At 49.0% G+C, this 23,434-nt stretch overlaps 1 protein-coding gene across 2 annotated transcripts in view; it reads left to right on the forward strand.

The window, feature by feature from the left end:
• Nucleotides 1-23,434, forward strand: part of WNK3 (WNK lysine deficient protein kinase 3) — a 114,415-nt gene that overhangs the window by 84,384 nt on the left and 6,597 nt on the right. For both annotated transcript variants that reach the window (XM_040404952.1, XM_040404951.1), the window contains exons 13-20: nucleotides 1,031-1,172; nucleotides 1,260-1,376; nucleotides 2,569-2,712; nucleotides 2,796-2,850; nucleotides 4,286-4,414; nucleotides 19,462-20,276; nucleotides 21,772-21,865; nucleotides 22,433-22,560. In XM_040404952.1, coding sequence (XP_040260886.1) covers nucleotides 1,031-1,172; nucleotides 1,260-1,376; nucleotides 2,569-2,712; nucleotides 2,796-2,850; nucleotides 4,286-4,414; nucleotides 19,462-20,276; nucleotides 21,772-21,865; nucleotides 22,433-22,560 — 1,624 coding nt within the window. The remainder of the gene's footprint in view (nucleotides 1-1,030; nucleotides 1,173-1,259; nucleotides 1,377-2,568; nucleotides 2,713-2,795; nucleotides 2,851-4,285; nucleotides 4,415-19,461; nucleotides 20,277-21,771; nucleotides 21,866-22,432; nucleotides 22,561-23,434) is intronic.

Below are 23,434 nucleotides of genomic sequence, written 5' to 3' on the forward strand. Positions count from 1 at the left end.
CATGTGCAAGGTTAGACAGAGGGAAGGGGCTCTCTTTGGAGCCCCTGCAATTAGATCACGGGGCTACAATTGGTTGCAATGAAAGCCTGGGGCTTTGTGAAGGTTCCCAGGCCTGTCATAGGTAGCAGCTGAATGGGCCGCCATCACACTTTTTCTGTAGTTCCCATTGTATTGAATGGGAACTATGCAAGCAGTGTAGCAGAACCAGCTTTCCTGCTTCTATTACTCCAGAAATTATGGAAGCAGGGTAGCTAGTTCTGCTACGTCGTTTGCACAGCTTCCATTTACTACAATGGTAGCTACAGAAAACAGTGGAGCACTGGCTCGCCCAGTTGTTTCCCTAAGCCTGGCCGGCACTTAGTCCCATCTCGCCGTGGAATGGGACAAACCCTTAAAGCATTTTCCTGTGTGATACGTTTGGTAACTGACCTGTTATTAGGCTGTGATACCACACGTGGTGCCTACAATAATAAAACTGTATGGGCCCGAATGCTTGATCAGTCACGTACAGTACCGATGATTGCTTCATGTAAAGGGAGCTTGATACATTGATGATGGGCACTTGGGATCTGTTGTACAATGGATCCTCACATGGCTTGTGGCCTCCTTTATTAACAGAGACACGACGTGAACATAGCCTTACAACTACAGCTTTACCATTCAGCAAGTCCACAGTTTGTCTCAGGTTATTCAAGGGACAAGGACGCTAGGACTCAGATCCTCCACCTTTTATTTTTATATGAACCAACCAAGATCCGTGTGCTGTAAATCTTTACAGGCCAGGGCTTTAAATCCGCTATAAAGAAAATTTATTGAGCTGATATAAAGCTGCTTGCACAAGCGACCATGCAATAGCGGTCACATACCTGCCTGTCGGATCCCGACACACAAGAGATTTCTCTATTTCAGACTTCTGTAAAAAGCCTCTTTAACGCTTTGTGCCTATAAGTAGCGCAAAAAAATGAAAGGTTTTATTCAGTGGTGCATATATGTGTTGTCTACCTTTGGTAATAAACATACTGCATTGCAGTGCCCAGGCTGACTATCCCAGGGACAGCACTGCCATTGCTGATGGACCCATTGGAAATGGCAAGAATGAAAAGATGAAGCAACGGCGGGCTTCTTGCCCCAGGCCGGATAAAATGACTCACTTCAATCTGTCCTTCCTAGGGGTACGTATGTCTGTTTGGAGTTTGTAATTTGCTATATAATGCAAGTGAGAATCTCTCATCTTCTGTTCTTCCTCCCCATACCTGCAGGTCTCAAACTTTGGCGATAACATGGTGGAGTGCCAACTGGAGACTCACAACAACAAGATGGTCACCTTTAAATTTGATGCAGACGGTGATGCCCCAGAGGACATTGCCCTTTATATGGTTAGTTTTACTGGAACGTGTAAAATGGCCTAAATCTATTCTTCTGGAGTCATTTATGTTATTAATATGTAAACCTCTCAAACTTTTTTTGGTAGGTAATGCATGTCTCAAAGGAGTATTCCTATCTCATAAATAAATGGTATATAGGTAGTATATGCCATCATTCTGTGGTCGGTAGGGGGTCTGAGCTCTAACTCCCACTGATCATGTTTGTACTCTGGCCCTGTGGCGCCCGCAGTGCAAGGGAACTGCAGTAGAGCTCCATTTAAAGGGAACTTGTCATGAGGATTTAGCCTCCCAAACCACCCCAACTGTTATCCAGGATGGTGACGGGGTCCCAATGCAGTCCTTTTATAATTTGGGAGATTTTGACATAATGGAGAGAGAGAGAAGTTTTAGTCAAATGAGGCTACTTTGACACTGGCGTTTTGGCTTTCCGTTTCTGAGATCCGTCCTAGGGCTCTCACAATCGGTCCAAAACAAATCACTTTTGCCCTAATGCATTCTGAATGGAAAAGGATCCGCTCAGAATGCATCAGTTTGCCTCTGTTCCGTCTCCTTTCCGCTTTGGAGGCTGCCTGCAGCGTTTCGGTGTCCGTCTGACGAAACTGAGCCAAGCGGATCCGTCCGGGCACACAATGTAAGTCAATGGGGACGGATCCTTTTTCTATGACACAATCTGGCACAATAGAAAACTGATCCGTCCTCCATTGACTTTCAATGGTGTGTAAGACTGATCCGTCTTGGCTGTGTTACAGATAATACAAACTGATCCGTTCTGAAACGGATGCAGGCGGCTGTATTATCTGAACAGATCCGTCCATGACGGATCCGGACAAAACGCAAGTGTGAAAGTAGCCTAAGCTTTTTCTGATGATTTTTACCTTCTGTGAAGCGCAGTATTGTTCAGCTTCTGGTCATTAATATGATGTGTGAGGTATTAACCCACGACACTGCTGTACCACAGACTGTTACTCTGGATCAGTGCAAGCTACGTCATTGAACTCGGGACTCCACCACTGCAAGTCCACAGTGTGCAACAGTCATTTGCACCTTTATCAGTGAAAGCATGCTGACACTTGCCAACAGAATCTGTTTGAAGCAGAAGTCATGATGCTACATGGCAGCAGTGTAGCTTGTAAGCATCAGACATGTGACAGAAAATCACTGACAAAGTTTTTTGAATTCCTAGGTTGAAGACGACTTTGTACTGGAAGCTGAGAAAGAAAAATTTGTGGAGGAGCTGAAGCTGATTGTAACCGAAGCACAGGAGATACTGCGCAGTGTTCCAGCGGAAGGGCGGGCTGAACTTGCCCCATCAGAGTCAACCAGCCAAGTGAGTTCATGTAATGCTGTTCGGTAAACCGGCCACGTCTTGGAATTGATCTGTCATATTAAATTTGTAAATTCCTCTTATAGACGGGATCTTCTGAGCATGTGCAAGTGGCAGCTCCGCCATCTGCCCCAACTGGAGGTAAGCCTTTTACAAGGAGAGGTAGCAGAACTTTAACAAGTCAGACTACATTTACTTTGCAGAACATTGGAAGCAAAAACATTTTAACTCGAGACCCTTTTTAATACTGTGTCTGCATAAGCATCATATCCATTGAGATGTCATTTTTTTTCCTGATGTACTGTAAAGTAATGGTGTGGACAGGGGACAACGTTCTGCAACCAGAATACCCATTTAAATAAAAGTACTCGGCTACAGAGTGACTTTGACCACCATCCGCCATGCTGGTAGCTCAGCCAAAGATCACAATGTAGCCCTGCCTACATTGCAGGTAATCACAACTAGGTTCAGTGAACTGCCTGTAAGTTAAAGGGGTTGTCCAAGTTATATTTATTGATGACCTATCCTCAGGATAGATCATCAATATCGGATCGGCTGGGGTCCGACACCCGGCACCCCCACCGATCAGCCTTTTGAAGAGAAGGCGTGCGCCGTGCTAGCGCCGCCTCCTCTTCTCTGTTTACCCTCTCGCCATTGCATCTGTAGCAGTGAGCAGGTGTAATTACACCCAAGCCGTCCCTTTCATTTTAAATTGTCCAGATCTCTCCTATACAAGTGTATGGGAACGATCCGTCCCATTTAAATGAATAGGACGGTTAGGTGTAATTACACCTGCTCACTGCTACAGATGCAACAGTGAAGAGGAGACGGCGCGCGCCTTCTCTTCAAACAGCTGTCGGACCCCAACCGATTGGATATTGCTGACCTAAGGATAGGTCATCAATAAATATAACTTGAACAACCCCTTTAATGCGAAATGACAGCAGGGCTGGATTTCTTAAGACTGTCATGTTGAAGTCGTTGCGACGTGACTCCATTTACATACATTAGTCTCAATATACACAGACCGTATGTATTTTGCGGAACAGCTGGCCCGTCATAGAACTGTACTATCCTTGTCCGTAATGCGGACAGTAATAGGCCATGTTCTATTTTTTTGCAGAACGGACATACGGAAACGGTATGCACACGGAGTAACTTCCGTTTTTTTTATTTTTTGGCGGACCCGTTGAAGTGAATGGTTCATTATACGGTCTGCAAAAAAAAAAAAGGAACGGACACGGAAAGAAAATACGTTTGTGTGCATGAGCCCTAAGGCCTGTATTACACCTAAAATTATCTGACAGATTTTCTGACCAATCATTGGACAGGTGGCCAGTTACACACACACAGATCTTTTGTTATACACATTAAACTATTGGTCTGATTGGGCAGATATTGGTTAGATAATGTGTTGGTGTAATACACCGATTTGAGCATTAGGCCTCTATGTTCAGAGGTTGGCTTCTTGTAGCACATATCCATTCAATGGGTGGAATGCGAGGAGTCTTTTTATTTCTCTTTGTAATTCTGCCTGGATTTGTTGAGCTCAAAACTTGTTCACTTTTTCCTCTAGGGGACTCTATGCAACAGTCGTCACCCGTAGGTCGATGGAGGCTTTTCATCAACCAGACGATTAGAAACCGTGAAGCCCACTCTTTTGTCACCCAGACTGCAGTGACCAGAGTTCCTCAGCAAGCTACAGGTCTGCAATCTAAAGCTGTTTTGTTCAGTTACAATTAATAGTTCACTAGAATAAGTCTCCGTTCACATCTGTAATCTATGTTTCACGTATACAGGCGGCAGTGCGCCTGATCTACACCACATGTAGCCATGGATTTCATTAGCATGCCAAAAAGACACACTTCTTTAACTGCCTCAAACCCTCCCAAAAATGTCACTTTTTTTATTGTGGATTTTTAATGTGTCTGCAGTAAGTCTTGTTGGTGCACAACTCAGGGGGACACATTTTTAACCCCTTAGTGACATTATTTTTAGCCTTAAGGACCGATAATATTTTCCCCCTTTGTGTTCCAGCAGTCTTTTTATTTTATTCTTCTAAATTCTTTTTTTATTTTGCGGGATTAGTTGTAGTTTTTTTTAGGAACCATTTTGAGGTGTGTATATATAGTGTAGTAAATAACATTTATTATTTTATTTTTAGGGGAAAAGATTTTTTTTTAAAAACTGCAATTTTCACATTATTTTGTGGAATTTATTTACGGCATTCACTGTGTGGTCAAAATAACATAATTTTATTATGTGGGTCACTACAATGATGCCATTGTTTCTATATATTTTTTACTATTTTTATTTTTTTATACTGTAGATTTTCATTAGCCCATAGCGTGCAAATTTTCAATAGTGCAGAAAGGAAGAAAAGGGAAAAACGTGAAATGGTACGACATAGCTCATACAGAGTCATTTGGCAGACCATCAAAATGGGAACATACACAATGAACATCGCGTGTAGTAGTACAAGTCCCATAATTATATCCTTATAAGGATAGCCAGGGCTTCTGACTTAGAAGCATTAACCTTGTATCCCCAAAGGTCGCCGTAGTGAGTTAAGGCTTTTTGTAGGTTTGGTAGTGTAATGTAGGGATTGGTCAGGGTGAGGAGGACATCGTCCGCATAAAGGGAGATCCTAAATTCCCTGTCCCGTACTTTAAGTCCCTGAATGTCGGGGTTCAGTCGAATGTTTGCCAGGGGTTCTGTACCCAATGCAAAAATAAGCGGTGAGAGCGGGCAGCCCTGACTTGTACCATTAAAAATATAGAACAGAATAGAGGCTGAGGATGGCTTGGCGAAAGGGTCCTGTGATACCGAAGGTTCGGAGGAGGGTTTTGAATAAGAAGGACAAATCGAGTCAATCGAAAGCCTTTTCTGCGTCAAGGCTTAAAATAACTGTGGGGGTTGAGGTACGCGTCGCCACATCAATCAGGTCAAGAACCCAGCGAGTGTTATCTCCGCCTTGTCGATAGGGGATAAACTTCACCTGGTCCTTGTGGACCAGGCTGGGGAGCCACGAGAATATACAGGTCTGTGTTAAGAGGGGCGATTGGTCTATAGTTAGCGCAGTCCTGACTCGGGTCTTTACCCGTCTTGTGGATGACTACAATGTGGGATGACAGCATAGACGGCGGGATTGGAGAACCCAGTAGAAATGAGTTGAGTAAGGCCAGGAGATGGGGGGAGAGTTCTGATTCAAACGTTTTGCAGTACAGGTCTGTGAACCCGTCAGGTCTCGGAGATTTGCCTAGGGGAGAGTTTTAATCACATTCCTGAGTTTCTCAGCTGATATGGGGCTGTTCAGATCGTCGACTGCCTTCTGAGAGAGCTTTGGCAATTTACAAGAAGCTAAGTAATTCCGTATGCGGGGGTGCGAGTGTTTGTCGGCAAGATCATACAATTTAGAGTTATAATCATGAAAGCATCGAGCAATCGCGTCAGGGTGGTATTGGGGACAGCCAGCTGTGTCTTTCACCGCCTGGGGAGCACGTTTGGAGGCAGCATCCCATAATTGATGGGCCAAGATAGTGTGGGCTTTATTTCCTTTTTCGTAATATCGCTGCTTGAGATAAAGCAGCATGCGTTCCACAGTATGCATGGAGGCATCTTTTAGTTTAGCGCGGGCCTCCACAAGCTCCCAGAGAAGGGAAAGACAATGCCTATGGCTTAGTTGGGTTTGTAGCAAAGTAATTTGTGCTGTAAGTTCCCAAACCCGGAGTGTTCTGTTTTTTTTTAATTCTCGAGGCCAGTGCAATACATTGGCCCCGAACTACCGCCTTATGGGCTTCCCAGAGCACAGCCCGGGACGAAACCGAGCCAGTGTTTTCGCTAAAGAACGTGCGGATATATCCCCCAACGTCCACGCGGGTGAGCGGTGATTTCAGTGGGGAGTCGTTTAGGCGCCAGTGACAAGTATGTTGTGGTACAGGTTGAGAAGAGAGGGTGAGGGTAACGGGGGCATGGGAGAAGTCCAATAGTAACCTTGCGTGCGCAATGGTAAACATTCTACCCGAGGGGTTATCCACCCTCCATAGGTCGTAGAGGGCAAAACGCCTGATCACGCTACGAAATTTCCTAGCCAAGTGGCACTGGGACAACCGATCCGCATTCTCTGAGAAAAGCATATTGAAATCCCCACCCAGGATCCACTCAGCTGGAGGCAAACCTTGGAGTTTGCGTAGGACCCGACGCACACATTACAGAGTACGATGGGGCAACCCTGGTAAATCCCTTCCAGAATGACATGGAGGAGGATACTGAAATGGGACAGGAGGCTGACGACAATATGTCAACACCTGCCTTTCGACGACTATGATGGGCTGAGAAGGCGTGTTGGTAGTAGTGCTTGGCGAAGCCAAAGGATCCTGTCTGGTCGAAGTGGGTCTCCTGAAGGAAGGCCACATCTGCCCATAGGTTGCTGAGCTCCTGGAGCACCAGACGCCTCTTGGCATTGGAGCCCAGACCCTTAACGTTCAAGGTGACACACCTAACCATTGAGGAGGAGTGAGTAGCAGAGAGTCTTACCAACTATGAAGGTAGTGGCAAAAGCGCAGGAGGTGTCCACTCCAGGGAGGGGATGGGCCTTGTCCAAGGCTGCTCCCTGTGGGGTAAGAAGAGCTTCAGCAATGGGGAGATGTTCCTCCGGGTTCAGGGAACGCCAATCTCGGTGAAGGGAATGCTCCCCCAGGATCAGCAGACCTCACTTTGGGCGAGGGCTGTCGACAACTCTTGTGACCCTCCCCGTCGTCTGCCAAGCAAGAGGGGTGGGCAGGGATGTTGTGGCAATCTTCCAATCAGAGATTTCAGGTACTGGCAAATCCAGCGCGGCACAGAATGGGCTGAGGTCAGCGTAGGAGCGCAATGCCACAGTGCGGCAATTTATCCGGGCGTTCAAGGAGAAGGGGAACCCCCAGCGGTATGGGATCCGATGGTCCCTCCAGGTGTCCAGCAGAGGGAAAAGGTGTTGACGTTTCTGCAGCATGATCCACGACAAGTCCTGGAAAAGCTAGACTTTGGCTCCCCGAAAGTCCACAAAATGGGAGTCTCTGGCTTTGATCATGATCGCCTCTTTCCAGGCTAAGTCGTGAACGCAGCAAATAATGTCCCTTGGTTGGGGGGTGGATCCTTTGGGTCGGAGGGCTCTGTGGGCCCTGTCCAGCTTAGTGGTATGAGACGTGTTGAAGAGCACGTCCAGGATTACCTGTATGTCCTCCTCCCCTGAGGGCTCTGGGAGACCACGGATTCTGATATTATTTCTCCTCCCACGATTGTCTAAGTCCTCTATATGACGCTGCAACTCGCGGAGCCCTGCGACTTGAGGACACTGAGGTATGGAGTTGAGAGACACAGGACTGTGTAACTTCATGATCTTTCTCTAGGGTCTCTACTCGGGTGGCAATAGAGTGTAGGTCGCGCCGAACCGTGGAGATTTCAGAGCGGCATGTTGTGGTGACCTCTGTAACCAGAGCCTGGAAGTCGCCTTTAGTAAGCAGCTGGGAGAGCATAGAAGCCCAGTCCATGGGCTTCTAGTATAGGTGCCGTGGTCATAAGAGTATGGGATGGGGGCAGCGTACCGCTGCATGGAGGAGGTAGCCACTATGTCATCCTCAAGTTCCAGAGAGGAGATGGGGGCAGAGGGGCAGAGGACACTGCTACAACATTGGGCACATCTGCAGTCTCCTTCTGCAGGGAGAGAGAGCCGGGGGGGGGGGGGGTTCCGTCCTTCCCTCCCTTCCCTGCAGCGCTGAGGGAGCGCTGCAGGGAGAGAGAGCCGGGGGGTTCCGTCCTTCCCTGCAGCGCTGAGGGAGCGCTTCTGCAGGGGCAGCCAGGTGGGGCAGGAAAGATGGCGGCGCCCTCTGAAGCGTGCCACGGGTGGGGGCGGGGGGGTCTGGAGGAGGAATGACCCCTTGTGGGGGGTGCTTGGGCAGCTTCTTGCCTATGTGGAGGTCTGTGCTGAGGACTCAAGGCCCCTAATGTTGCGCTTGGTGGCGGAGCTTGGCGCTCAGGCATCCTGCTCCATGCGCTGCTAGACTACGCCCCCATTTTTTTACTATTCTTACTTTCCTCCTGCAGCCGTCAGCTCTGCAACTGCTCCTTCATTCTCCTCCAGATTGAAGGGAGGGGAGGGCTGCTTTACATGCTAAAATCTCAGGTTTGGTAGCAGCTAGGGATATCCCAAAATAGAAAGAAAGACGGTCCAGCTTCACTGAAAATACTTGAGGCTTTATTTAATCCCGTGCAGATAAAAACCAACGTACAGCAATGCAGAAAATCGACCGGTTTCGGATCACTATAGATACGGATCCTTAGTCATGATGTGCATCAGTAGGAGGTGAGATCGAGACTAAATAGTAGACCACCAAGAACAGGTGATCGCAATCAGGTACAAGACACACCTCCTGATGACATCCTCCACATATAAAGTGCATAACAATTACAACATGCCAAAAGACATAGAAAAATAAGAGCTAGGGATATGGGCTGGGATTCCAAGCTTTCAGACAATACCAGAATGGCAGCATTATCTTCAGTACATGGGAAGATATCACAAAGAAAAAGCGGGTCAGTCAGCACATCCCAATGCGCAGGGGCACGTTGATATGGCTGAGAACAACACTGTAAAACAAAACATGCAATGCAACAGCTCTCTGCAAACCAAATAACTACAAAAATGCATAATAATTGCTAGTGTTATACTTATTAATTAGAGATGTTTGGCAAATCATTTTGTACAATACAATTCAGGAAGATATCACTGTGAGAAATCGGGGTGCAGTGAATACAGCTGAAAGTGAAAGCAAAAGCAGGTTTTACCGCAATTATTCCCAACTCGATTTCTAAAAAAAAGAAAATCCTACACAAATCTGCTGAAAATTAATGTTTATTGTTAACGTGTATTTTTTATTTTTTTTTGTAAATCTTTCTTTTTTATTTTATACTTAATATTTTTATTTTTTTTACTAACTTTTAGCCCCCTTAGGGACTAGAACCCTTGTCCTATTCACCCTGATAGAGATCTATCAGGTGAATAGGATCTCACACTGTCTCTGCTGCTCTGTGCTTTGTGCACACAGCAGCATGGAGCTTATCATGGCAGCCAGGGCTTCAATAGCGTCCTGGCTGCCATGGTAACTGATCGGAGCCCCAGGCTTACACTGCTGGGGCTCCGATCGGAGGAGCAGGAGAGAGGGGATCCTGTAGCCACTGCCACAAATGATTAATACTGGGTGGGGGAGCGCACTGCGCCACCAACGTTTTTAATACTGGGATGGGGGTGGGGGGCGCACTGCGCCACCAATGATTAATACTGGGGGGCTTGGGGGGGGGGGCGCACTGCGCCACCAATGAAGATAAGTCTTTCATTAATTCATATACAGGAGGCGGGAGCTGGCTGCAGAATCACATAGCCGGCTCCCGACCTCTATGAGCGGTAGCTGCGATCCGCGGCACCTAAGGGGTTGACTACCGCAGATCGCAGCTACAGCTCATAGAGGTCGGGAGCCGGCTATGTGATTCTGCAGCCAGCTCCTGCCTCCTGTATGTGAATTAATGAAAGACTTAAATTCATTGGTGGAGCGGTGGCCACAGCCCCTCCCCTTCTTTTGTCCTCTCTCCTCTAATTGGCGGCAGCAGCATCACAGGGGGAGGGAGACACTGCTTCCTTCTCCCCTTTGCTGCTGAGGGAACACAGAGAGCGCTGAGAGCAGCGCGTTCTGTGTTCCCAATACGTTATCGGTATATCGGCAAAATAGATGCTGATACCGATAACGTTCAAAATCCTGAATATCGGCCGATAATATCGGTAAAACCGATAATCGGTCGATCCCTACAATTAAGTACTGTTCCCACAGCCTAAGCTGAGCTCGGGCAAAAAAGTTAGGTGGTTTATATGTTTTGCTAAGGACGTCTATAGCCAGCATACACATCAGACTACTTTTATTAAAGGGCATCTGTCAACAGATTTGCACCTATGAAACTGGCTGACCCCGTTACATGTGCACTTGGCAGCTGAAGAAATCTGTGTTGGTCCCATGTTCATATGTGCCCACATTGCTGAGCTAAGTAATGTTTTAATATATGCAAATGAGCCTCTAGGAGCAACGGGGGCGTTGCCGTTACACCTAGAGGCTCTGCTCTCTCTGCAGCTGCCACGCCCTCTGCACCTTGATTAACAGGACCTGGTGTTAAGATTTTTTTCAGTTCCTGGCCTGTCAATTAAAGTGCAGAGGTTTTGGCTGTTGCAGAAAGCAGTTAGTCACTGTAAGGCTCCATTCACACGTCCGCAATTCCATTCCGCATTTTGCGGATCGGAATAGCGGACCTATTCATTTCTATGGGGCCGAATGATGTGCTGCCCGGATCCGGAAATGCGAACCCGCACTTCCGGGGCCGCAATTCCGATCCCGAAAAAAAATTGAACATGTCCTGTTCTTGTCCGCAATTGCGGACAAGAATAGGCATTTTCTATTAAGTGTCGGCCATGTGTGGTCCGCAAAATGCGGAACGCACATTGCCGGTGTCCGTGTTTTGCGGATCCGCAAAACACACACTGATGTGTGAATGGACCCTTAGGGTGTATTTGCAGAGAGAGCAGAGCCTCTAGGTGTAACTTTAATGCCCCCGTTGCTTCTAGAGGCTCATTTGCATATATTAAACCATAATTTCTCGCCCAGTTTCCTTGGGGGACACAGAAGACCTTGGGTATAGCTCATCTCCCTAGGAGGCGTGACACTAAGTGAAGACTGTTAAGCCCCTCCTCCACAGCTATACCCTCAGCCTGGAGAGAGAGACTGCCAGTTTTTGCTTAGTGTCCAAGGAGGCAAGACACTCCCTGCTCTGCAGGGCTGGTTTCTCCTTGTTTAAATTTTAGATTTTTACTTTTTTCTTTTCTTTTTGTTCCAGATCATCAGGGACAACAGAGACGCACTAGACCTCTCTGTTTCTCCCGGGGTTGAGCTGCGCCAGTGCCGGTCACCCGCACGGCTGCCTCCCCCACAGAAGGCAAGGTGGATCAGGGCAGCCCAGCTCCCCTACATCCCGCCAGCGCAAGGGTCGCCCGCACGCCAAGTCCCCCTTCCAGCGTCCTGCCACTACGGTGCCAGTAGCTGAAGGGGCGACCCTGCTGGAACGGACCGAGGGTGAAGACGTCTATGGTGAGAGATTGGCTTCTCCAGCCCAACGTCCCCGTCCCCCCCGGTCTCCTGCGTGCCTGACCCTATACTGGGCCTATGGACCCTTCTGTCCCTGCTAGACCTAGGCTGGCCCCTGGGCTGCCGCAGGGCGACATTCTGCTCCCTCTCTCCTGGCCTCCATAGGTCATTGGCACCCTTCTCCCTACAAGAAGAATGCCTGGGGAGCTGCAGAGGTCCGCAACTAGCTGCCCCTGACAGAGGGGTTATGCAGGCGTCCCACCCTCACAGGCACCCGGTCTCAGGGTCCCCCTCCCTCTTACCGGCTACTGCTTCAGGGCCAGAGCCTTGCTGCTCCTGACCCTCCTCTGCCCTCACGGGCACCGGCCCAAGGGCAAGGTGGTTGTGGCTGTTGGCCACATGGTGCGCTGTTATAAGCCAGGGCCCGCTCCATGGGTAAAATGGCTGCCGAGCGCAGGGTCCTCGCTTCTGGGCAGCGGGGTGGGCACCCGCGGCCTGCAATATGAGCGCTATGCTTCATCAGCCCCAGGCCGACCGTCGGAACATTACGGTCGGCCGGGCACCGCAGGCTTTACGGCCGCGATCCCGGCGCTCTATCCGGGTCCCCGGCTCTTCCGGCCCGCGGGGTGGGCACCCGCGGCCGGCATGTGCATGCGCCGCTTCGTTCCCCGGCCGGTACTTGAATACTGTGCGGCCCCGGTCAGCCGGGCGCCGCTAATAATTTAGGCCCCGGCTTCACGGCCTACAATTACTAGGCCGCAAAATTCCGGCCTCTGTTGGAGGGGGCTGGAACTTCTCCAGGCGGGAATTCTTCCCGCCGGGAGGTTCCCCCGCCCCCAGGGGATCGCAGCGCCGCCCTCCAGGCCGGATCCCTGTTAACCCTTTGGGTACAGGCCGGCTTCAGATGGCCTGTATGGGTGCCCCCAGGGGATCGCAGCGCCGCGGTACAGGCCGGCTTCAGATGGGCCTGTATGGCTGCCCCCAGGGGATCGCAGCGCCGCCCTCCTGGCCGGATCCCTGTTTAACCCTTTGGGTACAGGCCGGCTTCAGATGGGCCTGTATGGAACCCCCCAGTGCTCCTGTAGGTGGCTCCCCTTTCTGTTATATATATATATATATATATATTAAAAAAATTTTTTTTTATATATATAACTTGTGGGCTGCGCAGGACGCTGCAGCCTCATGTCAGTACATGCCCCCCTTCCCTAGGCGGCATGTCGCACTCCCCGGCTGCGGCGCTGCCAGGGTCATTTTACCCTCCTAGCCCTCTCTCACGATACGGCGCTGGTCAAGTGCATGCGGCCCTTTCTGTAGGCAGCATTCGTCACCCTCTTCAGTTATGGTACTGCCATGTGCGGGACCCCCCTCCTGGGCGGGATACTGTACTCTCCCTGGCTACGGTTTGGCCTTGTGCATGATCCCCCTTTCATTGGCGGACTACTGCAGTTACACCGGATACGGTGCTGGCCATGTGCACGACCTCCTTCCATAGGCGGAACGCTACACTCTCACTAGATTAGTTGCGATCTGTGCATGACCCCTTTTTCTTAGGCGGAATACTGCACTCTCACCAGATACGGTGCTGGCCATGTGCACGATCCCTTTCCATTGGTGGAACGCTGCACTCTCACTGGATTCGTTGCCGATCATGTGCGTGACCCCCTTCCATAGGCGGAATGCTGCACTCTCTGATTTCGCTGACGCCCATAGGCATGACTCCCTTCCGTGGACGGCATTTGGCACTCTCACTGGATTCACTGCCAGCCATGTGCATGACCACTTTCCATAGGTGGTATGATGCACTCTCATTGGATTTTCCCTGTGGCGGCATACATACACTCCCTCGGTCGGTGATGTTCTCTCGCCGGTACATTGTTGGCCATGTGCATGAACCCCATACATGGCGGGGTGCTTGCACTCTCACTGGATCCGCTGCCGGCCATATGCATGACCCCTCTTCCGTGGGCGGTGTACGCACGCTCACTGGATTCGCTGCCGGCCATGGGCACGCATCCTTCAGGTGACATGCACACATTCTCACCGACTGATCGCACTCTCCCTGGATGCGATGCTGACCGTGTGCATGACCCCCCCCCCCCCTCTTTTCTGGGCGGCATACTACACTCTCACCGGATACGTTGCTGGCCTTGAGCATGGCCCTCTAACATGGGTGGAACGCTTGCGCTCCCATTGGATACCGTGCTGGCCTTGTGCGTGACCACCCCTCATTCCATGGGCGGAATTTTGCACGCTCACGAGATCCAAGGCTGTCCTTGTATGTGCCGTATTGGACTTGCACATGTTCCCCTTCATTGGGAGTAGTTACACTCTCACGAAGTTTCGGTGTTGGGTGAGTTGTTGCACACTCACTTAATGCTAGGATAGCCCTGTGCATGTCCCCCTTTCACTAGGTGGACCTCCTGCATTCCTGCTGGATACTGTGTGGCTATGTGCATGGCGCCCTTCGGGGCGAAGTATGGTATGCCCTACTTCTCTGACGTAGGTACGGCCTTGGGCATTCCCCCCTTTTTTTGGGGCGGGCTTTTGCACCCTTGCCGACTGCAATTTGCCAGGTACATTTCCCCCCTTTCGGGGCGGTCAGTTTTGCGTTCCATCGCATACCATACTAGTCTTGTGCATAACTCCTTTTCAGTTTGCACTTTGCACTTCCGTAGATACTGTGGCACTCTGGCTGGCCTTCGCTGAGTGATATTTTTGCAGTGAGTGGACGTTTTTGTGCGTTGTTTGGGCCGTGTATACCTTCTCGTCCCGTAGGTGGGTTGGCCTTCTCACTGCTTACGGGGCTACTCGTACGTATCCCTCCTTTCCTCCTGCGACATATTTTTTTCTCTTGGGAGACGGTGTTTGCAGCAAGCCTTGCACTATTCTCTAAAGAGATCATTCTGTCCACCTGTGTAAGCCTAAGGTGTTGTCCAACAAACAATAAATGAATGCCTTATATATAAGTAGACGGCCTCTACCTGCTCGCTACTGCTCCGAGCTGGGCGGTGCTCATTCATTTCGTTGGCCCTTCCGCCGGGGAGTGTTCGTGGTTCCTAGACACGTACCCATTCGTCTTCCCGCAGCATTGTTTCCCTGCGCTAGTGGTCACATGGTCGAGAGTGCTGTCTGCAGCGCCCTTCGCATTCTATGTTGGCTCTGGCGGGACTACGGTCCCCTCGCCTACTACGAACCTTCTAACCAGGTTCGGGCCGCTCTTCTTGGGAAGGTCACCCAACTTCTCTTGGGTGCTCGCTTACCCAGGTCCGGAGGACATCCACCTTGAGTTCTTCAGGATATTCGCTTTCTGCGAAGCGGTGAACCGGGCGTCTCAGTGTAGCGGGGTTCTGCTTTTGAGCTGTCCTATGGCTTCTCTATGCCCACTCCTCCTTTCTTTTGGAGGGTGTTATCCCGGCCTCTGTCTCGACTGCCTTTTCTCGCCGGTTCTGTTTGGCTCCCACTCGGTACGGATCTCTCCGATGTGGCTTCTGTTCCGGCCACGCTTCAGAGGATGTTCCTTCTCTGCCCTCCCCTCTGGGAAGAGCATGGTTGTTCAGGTGGATGGTTCTGGTGTCTTGTCCACACTGACTGTACTAGCTGTGTACCTATCTAACGGGTCTACCGCGTTCTGTCCTCCCGCTGGGTGCAGATTGCGTTTTTTCCATTCTAGGCAATGTTTCTGCTATGGATTTACCTTCTCGGTAACTTGGGAGGACTACCATTTAGTCCGTCTTCCTGTGGTGGCTACATCGGCTTGGGCTTTAGCCTGTCTTGTCCTGGCTTCGGGCGGTTGCTGGGCGGACCCTTCGGTTCCTGTCCGTTTGCTCCCCCACTCCGGGTGGATACGGGACATCATTGTTCGGGGCCGACGGGACCAGTTCTACCGACCGTTCTGCCCGTGTTACTGATCATTGGGTTTTTGCCCGCTTGCCCAGGCGACTCTAGTGAGCTCGCTAGTGTTCGCTTCTAGCCGAGTTTTCGTCCAGGATCTGTGGTAGGACTTAGGACTTTACCTGGGGTTCTGTGGGAAGCTGGGCGTTCCCCCACTCTGCCTTTCTCTCTCCATGGTTCTGTCTTTCTCCAGCCCGGCCTGGACCTGGGGCTGGGACTCCGTTGCTTGAGGTATCAAGTGTCGTTCCTGTCCTTCCTCTTTCAGCGTTCCCCGACCCTCTGGGCCTGTCAGGAACTTCTTCCATGGAGCGGCTCTGGGGTTCCTTTGTACTGCCCTCCGTTACCGTCCTGGGAACTACATACTGGGCTCTTGGCGCTCCAATTTTTCCTTGGAGCCGTTACAGAAGTCCTCTCTACTCCTTCTGTCCTGTACGGTTGGGTTTCTGTAGCCATCGTGTCTCTGACTGGTGCCTGAGTGGCGGCCCTTCTTGTTCCGAGCCTTCTGTCTTCCCCCAGGACAGGGCTGTTCTCCATTCCGTCTCTTCCTTCCTTCTGAAGGTGGTGTTTGTCCTTCATTTCATTGAGGCAGTCGTCCTCCCCTTCCCACCCCCGGGAACGGACACTTCACCGATTTGGACGTTGTTTGGGCCTTGCAGTTTTTTACTTGGAGATCTCCGACTCTTGTCGACGTTCGGTCTCTTGTGTTCCCAGGAGGTCCGCGCAAAGGGTTGAGGGCCTCCAGGGTGGCTTTCCTCCGCTTTCTCAGTGTGGCTCTTGCTGTGGTTGTCGCACCAAGGGCAGGGTTCTGCTTTTGGTGTCACCATTCATTTTGCCAGAGCTATCGGTTTTTCCTGGGCCGGAGGCATTAGGCTTCGGCCATGCATTTGTAAGGTGGTCACTGGTCTTCCTTGCACACCTTACCGAGTTCTACAGGGTGCATACTCGGCCTTCGGCGTATGCTGCCTTGGGCCGCCTGGTCTGCAGGCGGCGGTTTTTTGTTGCCTTTGGGTGCTTCGCCTTGGTGCTGTGGTCCCTCCCCCTTTGGACTGCTTTTGAACGTCCCAAGGTCTTCTGTGTCCCCCAAGGAAACTGGGCGAGAAAACGAGATTTTTGTATAACTTACCAGTAAAATCTCTTTCTCGCTCTTTCCTTGGGGGACACAGCACCCACCCATCCTTTGTTCTTCTCTGACTGTTTCCGAGTTTGTTTTACCCTTTGGGTAGTTGGCTTGTTGGTTCCACTTTTTGGACTTTGCCTTTTCTCACTACTTGGACACGCAACTTGCAGTCTCTCTCTCCAGGCTGAGGGTATAGCTGTGGAGGAGGGGCTTAACAGTCTTCACTTAGTGTCACGCCTCCTAGGGAGATGAGCTATACCCAAGGTCTTCTGTGTCCCCCAAGGAAACTGGGCGAGAAAGAGATTTTACTGGTAAGTTATACAAAAATCTCGTTTTTTCTCAGCAATGCGGGCACATATGAACATGGGACCAACACAGATGTCTTCAGCTGCCAAGTGCACATGTAACAGGTCAGCCAGTGTCATAGGGACAAATCTGCGGACAGATGTCTACACAATTTGCAGCATCATGATAGGGCGCACTGTATCCACTGCCTGCACTCACCACAGGATCTTGTTGCTCTAATACTGTCCATGGAGAGTGTGAAGATGCAAACCGCCTTGGTGCTGACAGAGGTACACCAGGGAATGTGCTTGTGACGCAGGAAAAGTCTGCAATGGAACGGAGCGTTTCTCATTTTCTCAGAACCCTAGGCTGGTGCAGCTTTCCCTGTTATGCTGTCTGAAAATAGCCTGGCCTTGCATCAGCTTGTCATTCACGCCAACTGTCACTTGTGACTCTTAATTAATGACAATGTGACCTCCCTCCAACCTGTCCTGTGAGTGAAGTGATTTTACTCTGTGACTGGAAGCTGACAAGTTGCATGATCTCATTTCTTTTTGGTTTACAATATAGTGTTGTGACATTGAAAGAGAAGATGCACCTCGACCTATCCTCAAAGGGATTGTCTGCTTTATTTATATTGCTGACCTATCCTCAGGATAGGTCATCAATACTTGATCGGCAGGGGTCCGACTCCTGGCTCCCCCTCCTCTGATTAGCTGTTTGAAGAAGAGGCCACAGTCCTGCGAGCACTCCATATCCTTCACTGTTTACCTGCTAAGTGGTGCAGGTGTAATTACAAGTAATCCGTCCCATTCACTTCAATGAGGCAGCTCCTTCCTATACAATGCATTTTAATTGGAACGACCTTCTCTTCAAACAGCTGATCGACGGGGGTGCCTGGAGTCGGAGCCCCGCCGATCTGATTGATGAACTGGGGGAAGGTGTGTATATATAATGTCTATAGAGTGGAGGAGGGTAATATAATGTATATAGAAGAAGGACTGGAAGAGTGTCTACATTACTTACTCTCCTCCATTCCTCCCTCTATATACATTATATACCCTACTCCAGTCCTCCCCATCCCCTGGTCGTCAGCCATGTGCAGTCCCGGATGAAGCTATCTTGCTCCGAGAACTGCAGTGCGCTCTCTCTACCCCTCGGCTCTTACATCCGCTCTCTACCCCCAACCGTTACAGTGTGATCCTGGCTACAGTCAGTGCTGGCACCCACTGTGATCTGGAGCACTGTATCAGCACAGCACAGGCTGCTGTCGGCAGGGACCCCTACATTCTGCGCTGATTCACAATATTTCAAGCTGTTCTGTCACCAGGATCAACCCTACACAACCAGGCATATAGTCTGGTAGAGTTGATGAAGACGACTAAAAGGATACCTTTCTTTTCTCTGTAGGAACCTTCGTTCTTGAGAAATTTTAACTTTTACGAACATGCAAATGAGCTATTGAGCACCAGGAGGCGGGCTTATGTGTTTTGAGCACCACTCCATGTTCCCGGTGCTCCATACTGGCACCTCTTTCCTTTAAAACATGGTGGTCCCCCCCCCCCCCCTTCCCTAGATTGATAGTGCTAGACCAGAGGTGCATGCATGGTGTTACTACTGTACATTGTGATATCACTAATGGCAGTGTACAGTAGCAGCAGTATGCATTGCGATACTAATTGTTTTTAATGCTCCCTGTTCTCATTGGTGGCAGTGGAGGCTCAGGAGAAGGAGGCAAGAATACTCACTCTTCGATCTTCCCCGCAGTCAAGCTCCTCTGCTTCAGCGGTGCTCAAAACACATAAGCCCGCCTCCTGGTGCTCCAAAAACTAATTTGCATATTAATAAAAGTTCAAATTTCTCAAGCACGCAGGTTCCTTTAGAGAAAAGAAAGGTATCCTTTTAATCAGCTTAATCAACCCCGTCAGGCTGTATGCCTGCTTGTATAGGGTTGATCCTGGTGACAGAGCCGCTTTAATAAAATGGACATCGTCAGGGTGCAAGAAAGCAAATAAATCAAATGAATGCGATTTAATCGTGCAGCCCTACCTTTTAAGGCAACTTTTATAATGTGATACTGTGTGTGTGTGTGGGGAAACCGTGCCACGTACTTTAGATAATACTGGTAGTTCCTGTTGGCATACTGATTGCCCCTCAGCGTTTGCCATTGAAGTCCAAAGATTGGGCATATGATTTCAGTCTGCCCACTCTTCATCGAAAGTCTCTCGTAGGGGAGATTAACAAACAGACTGCATTATGGTATTCATACTTTTCTCTTTTTTTTTTCTCTCTCCCCAGGACCACATAATGAAGCAAGGCGCAGTCTTCCTGATGATCTCTCTAGTGCTAAGCAAAGCTGCCCCTTTCAGACTGGGCACATTATGCTCTCTACATCCTCCGACGGCCAGGTTTCTTCCAAAGAAGCTGCGCCTCTGGTAGTTACCACTCGCGTGTTAAATGGTAATGAAGTCCTGTCCTCTACTGTCAATAACAGTAGCTCAGTAGCAGGGCAGATTCAGAAAGAGCCTGAAGTCTATGGCAATAATATAGCTGTGGTGACAGAAGCTCAGCATCCAGCCGTTCATGGTGGTATTGGTCAGGATGCGCAAGTGGCAGACGGTGGTGCTTACACAGCGGAGTCCGTTGTGCAGCCACCTTCTGGTCCCATGGCTGCTCAGAACCCCTCGGGTATGTCTCTTGGGCCTTTAAAGTCAGACAGTGTTGGACCTTCAGAAACTCCTTACTATCCGCAGACGCCCGTCTCTGAAGCGTCACTTGTGCATTCTGCTTCAGTTGTGGAGTCTGACAATGAAGGTCCACCCAAAATCGAATATTCTGATAACTGCATCAAAACCCTTGATGAAAAATTGAGAAACCTGTTATATCAAGACAGCTCTGCCAGCTCTTATGCCGACAGCCAGAAGGAGACGCAGAGTACAGAGTCACCCCTTTCATCTTCTGCTGAGGATACCCTGTCTTGTCCTGCCCCTGAAGCCGTCAGTGTGGATGACACCAGTGTTCAGGCCACTCCGGAGCAGACAGAGCCTGTTCATCCCCTGCCAGTCAAAGCTGCTGAAGCGGTCGTTGCAGTTCCCGATGTGTTAACGCCATCTGTAAGTAATTCCCCTCTCCAGCGCTTGCCTGAGACATTTCATTTACTGGAAGTGCAAGTGTCTTTCTGCCTTCATCTATTTGATTGCAGTACTTCACATTATCTGATTCAGTTGTAGCTTTGTTTTTTATTACATCACTTAAGGCTCTATTCACAACTTGATATCAGCCTAAATTGGAGGCATATGCCGAGAGGACCTCCCAATGTATGCAGTAAAGCTCCCCCTAGTGGAGGCTCCAGGCAGCCACAGTGTTAACTTTTAAATCCCTGTCTATGCAGGAGATGTGTAGTGTCGTATCAGAAACACAAAGATTTTAAGTTAATCGACTCAGAACATCAGACCTAAAATCAACTGGATAAAAAGCTCTCACGCTGTTAGGCAGAACTTCACAAAGAACCTCAGTCCCAATCTAGGCTTTTGTCATATATATTGTACTCTTATCTCTCATTTACTAGACTCTATAGGTTCCCATACTCATTAGTGTAGCCAGCTAATGACCATTATCGTCTGAAAAGAAGTCTGCTGTGTTTGAGATTTTCGTCCAATAGGCAAGCAAAAGATCTTTATTTCAAAGAAAGATGGTTTGTGGATGAAATATTGATTGATGGTTCCCAGGAAGGTCCCTTCCCTGTTTTCACTGCAACATGTATATTCCATCTGAATGACTATATGTGTATAGGGGTGGACTGGAAACGTAACGTGGCCCTGGGGAAAAAAAAAAGCTAAAAGTGGGCCCCATGTTGTAGGTGCGTCCAAATTGCCCAAAAACGGGGGGAAACAAGTGGGCAGGGACAGAAATAGTAGGCGGGTCAGCAATACCATAGTGCAGAACTAAATACCACAGTGCAGTCCTGCCGTCCTTCACTGTATTCAACTCTATCACCGTCCTGAGGATGCAGATGCAGTTGAATTCAGGTGGGAACCTGCGGCGGCTGGCCAAGTGCATAGGAGAGCATCAGATCATGAAGGACCTGGCTGGGAGCTGTGAGGAGGGCTTGAGCCCTAGGCATTGACTAATGCGGAAATTTCCCTGTAGGGTCTATGGCCAATCCGCCCCTGTGTGTGTACAGCGGTGTCTGTAAATCGAGCGTTCATCGATTGGTTGATCAGTCAACAGCCTTTTCCCATCTAATGTGTATGGCCTTCTTTAAGTTGGCCTTTATTAGGCCTCATGCACACAACCATGTCTATATACAGTGGAGATCTATCTAATGCCTGAGCAAAGTTTCATTCAAAGATGATCTAACTGCTAGTATACTGGTAGGGTTGCTTTATTATTGATATCACTGCTGGGGCATAGTGAAGTCTCTGAAAATTTGTGAAAAAATCCATTGCTCAAAAAAGAAATCTCTCACAGCGGCTCAGACTGTGTTTCCTCGACTAGGAACAAAAATTTGATTATTTTTATTTATTTATTTTTTTACAGTTTTTCCTGAGAACTACTTCTCATATTATTCACATAATCAATTTTCTTCATTCATTTAATCCTCTGCAGGAAAGCTCTGAAGACGCCTGGCACCCTGGAATTTCTTCTCATTCCTGCACCAAACGCTCTATGGGCGCCGGAGCCTCGCATCTACAGACAGGAGGTGGATATTTTGGCCTAAGCTTTACTTGTCCTAGTCTCAAAAACCCTATTAGCAAGAAACCGTGGGCTCGCAAATTAAAAAGCTGGGCATGCAGGTTGCGGCATTCCAACAGCTTATTCAAGAGGTCAAGAGTCCGCCAAGGTAGTGTTGCTTACAGTTAGGCCCGTACCATAGGAACATCCCTTTTGGTTATTTCCGTACGTATATATTTATTTTTAGTGAGTTATTTTATTTAATTTTTTCATTTTTTTCATCCTCAGAAGTGTTCCCTCACATTTCTTGCACATTCACTTTTGCCGTTTTTCTTTTCTTTTTGTGTTTGTCAAGCTGTGTCTTTACTGACACGTTGTTAGAGCATCGGACGCTCGTTGCTTTGTCTTTTATGTGAACCACTGGTATTTGCCTGAGCATGGCAATGTGTATTTTAGCTGGAGCCCGCACGCACCGTTGTATTCCTTTGCCCCCTTCCTTCTATTTGGTAGTAGGATAACAGGTCTTCACAATTTATTCATGTAGCAGAAATCCCTGAGCTTTTGCGCTTTTTTTTGTAATCTTTTTTCTTTTTAGCTGACGATGACGGCGTGAGACGAGAGGTACCCGACGCTGCACAGAGGGTGGTAGAAGCACTGGCCGAATGTGCCTTGTCTGAGGGAACCTCATCTGGAACCAGTGCCTTCAAACGTGGACGTTTTCAGGTGTGTGCTGCCAAATGTAAAAGGACTGTATGGGGTTATTTTAGTTCAGTCTAATTTGATTGGATGTGTCTGTATATACCGTATCTTTCACTTTATAAGACGCACCCCAGGATTTAGAGGAGGAAAAGAAGAAAAAAATATTTTTCATCAGACCCCCCTCTGAGATTCTCAGATCAGACCCCCATATCAGGAACTCAGATCACACCTCTGTTTCAGGCCCCCGTTGCACTGTTACCTGACTGCACACTATGTACTGACGATGTACACAGTCGGGACAGTGCAGCGCGGCCCCAGGGAGGGTGAGTACCGGCAGCACTCGCAGCGCTTCACTTCCCGCGCCTACTTCATGCTAGTGAGCGCCTCCATAATGGAAACTCCCACTAGTATGTGCTTTATAAAATGCACTGCTATTTTCCCCCACTCTTTTTTATTAGGGGGGGCAGAGTTTGCCTTGCATCTACACCATATTCTCAAAAGTCTTCATCAGCATAGAAATTCATAATTAATATGTTTCCAGTCCCACTTCCTCACATTACATGTTTCACCACTTAAAACTGTTTTCTGGTTCTTTAAAATTGTTGGCCTATCCTTATTGTAAGCCATCAATATTGGATTGTTTATGGTATTACAGGTCAGTCTCATTCACTTTACGAAGCTGTGATTGGGGCCGTTACTAGAAAGTACAAGGCTTTGCCCTATAAACCATGGATGAGGGAGATTAGTTGTTTAATAGGGCCTCCGTCGTTCTTGTGAGCGCCGCCTCCCCTTCATGGATTACCAGGCATAGATCTGTACTGTTTAGTATCGGCTGCGCTGGGTATTACAGTTCACTACATTTTTTTTAAAGTTAATGGATTTCTTGTAACAGCTGATC

Source organism: Bufo bufo, chromosome 8, assembly GCF_905171765.1.
Source record: "Bufo bufo chromosome 8, aBufBuf1.1, whole genome shotgun sequence".
Lineage (NCBI taxonomy): Eukaryota > Metazoa > Chordata > Amphibia > Anura > Bufonidae > Bufo > Bufo bufo.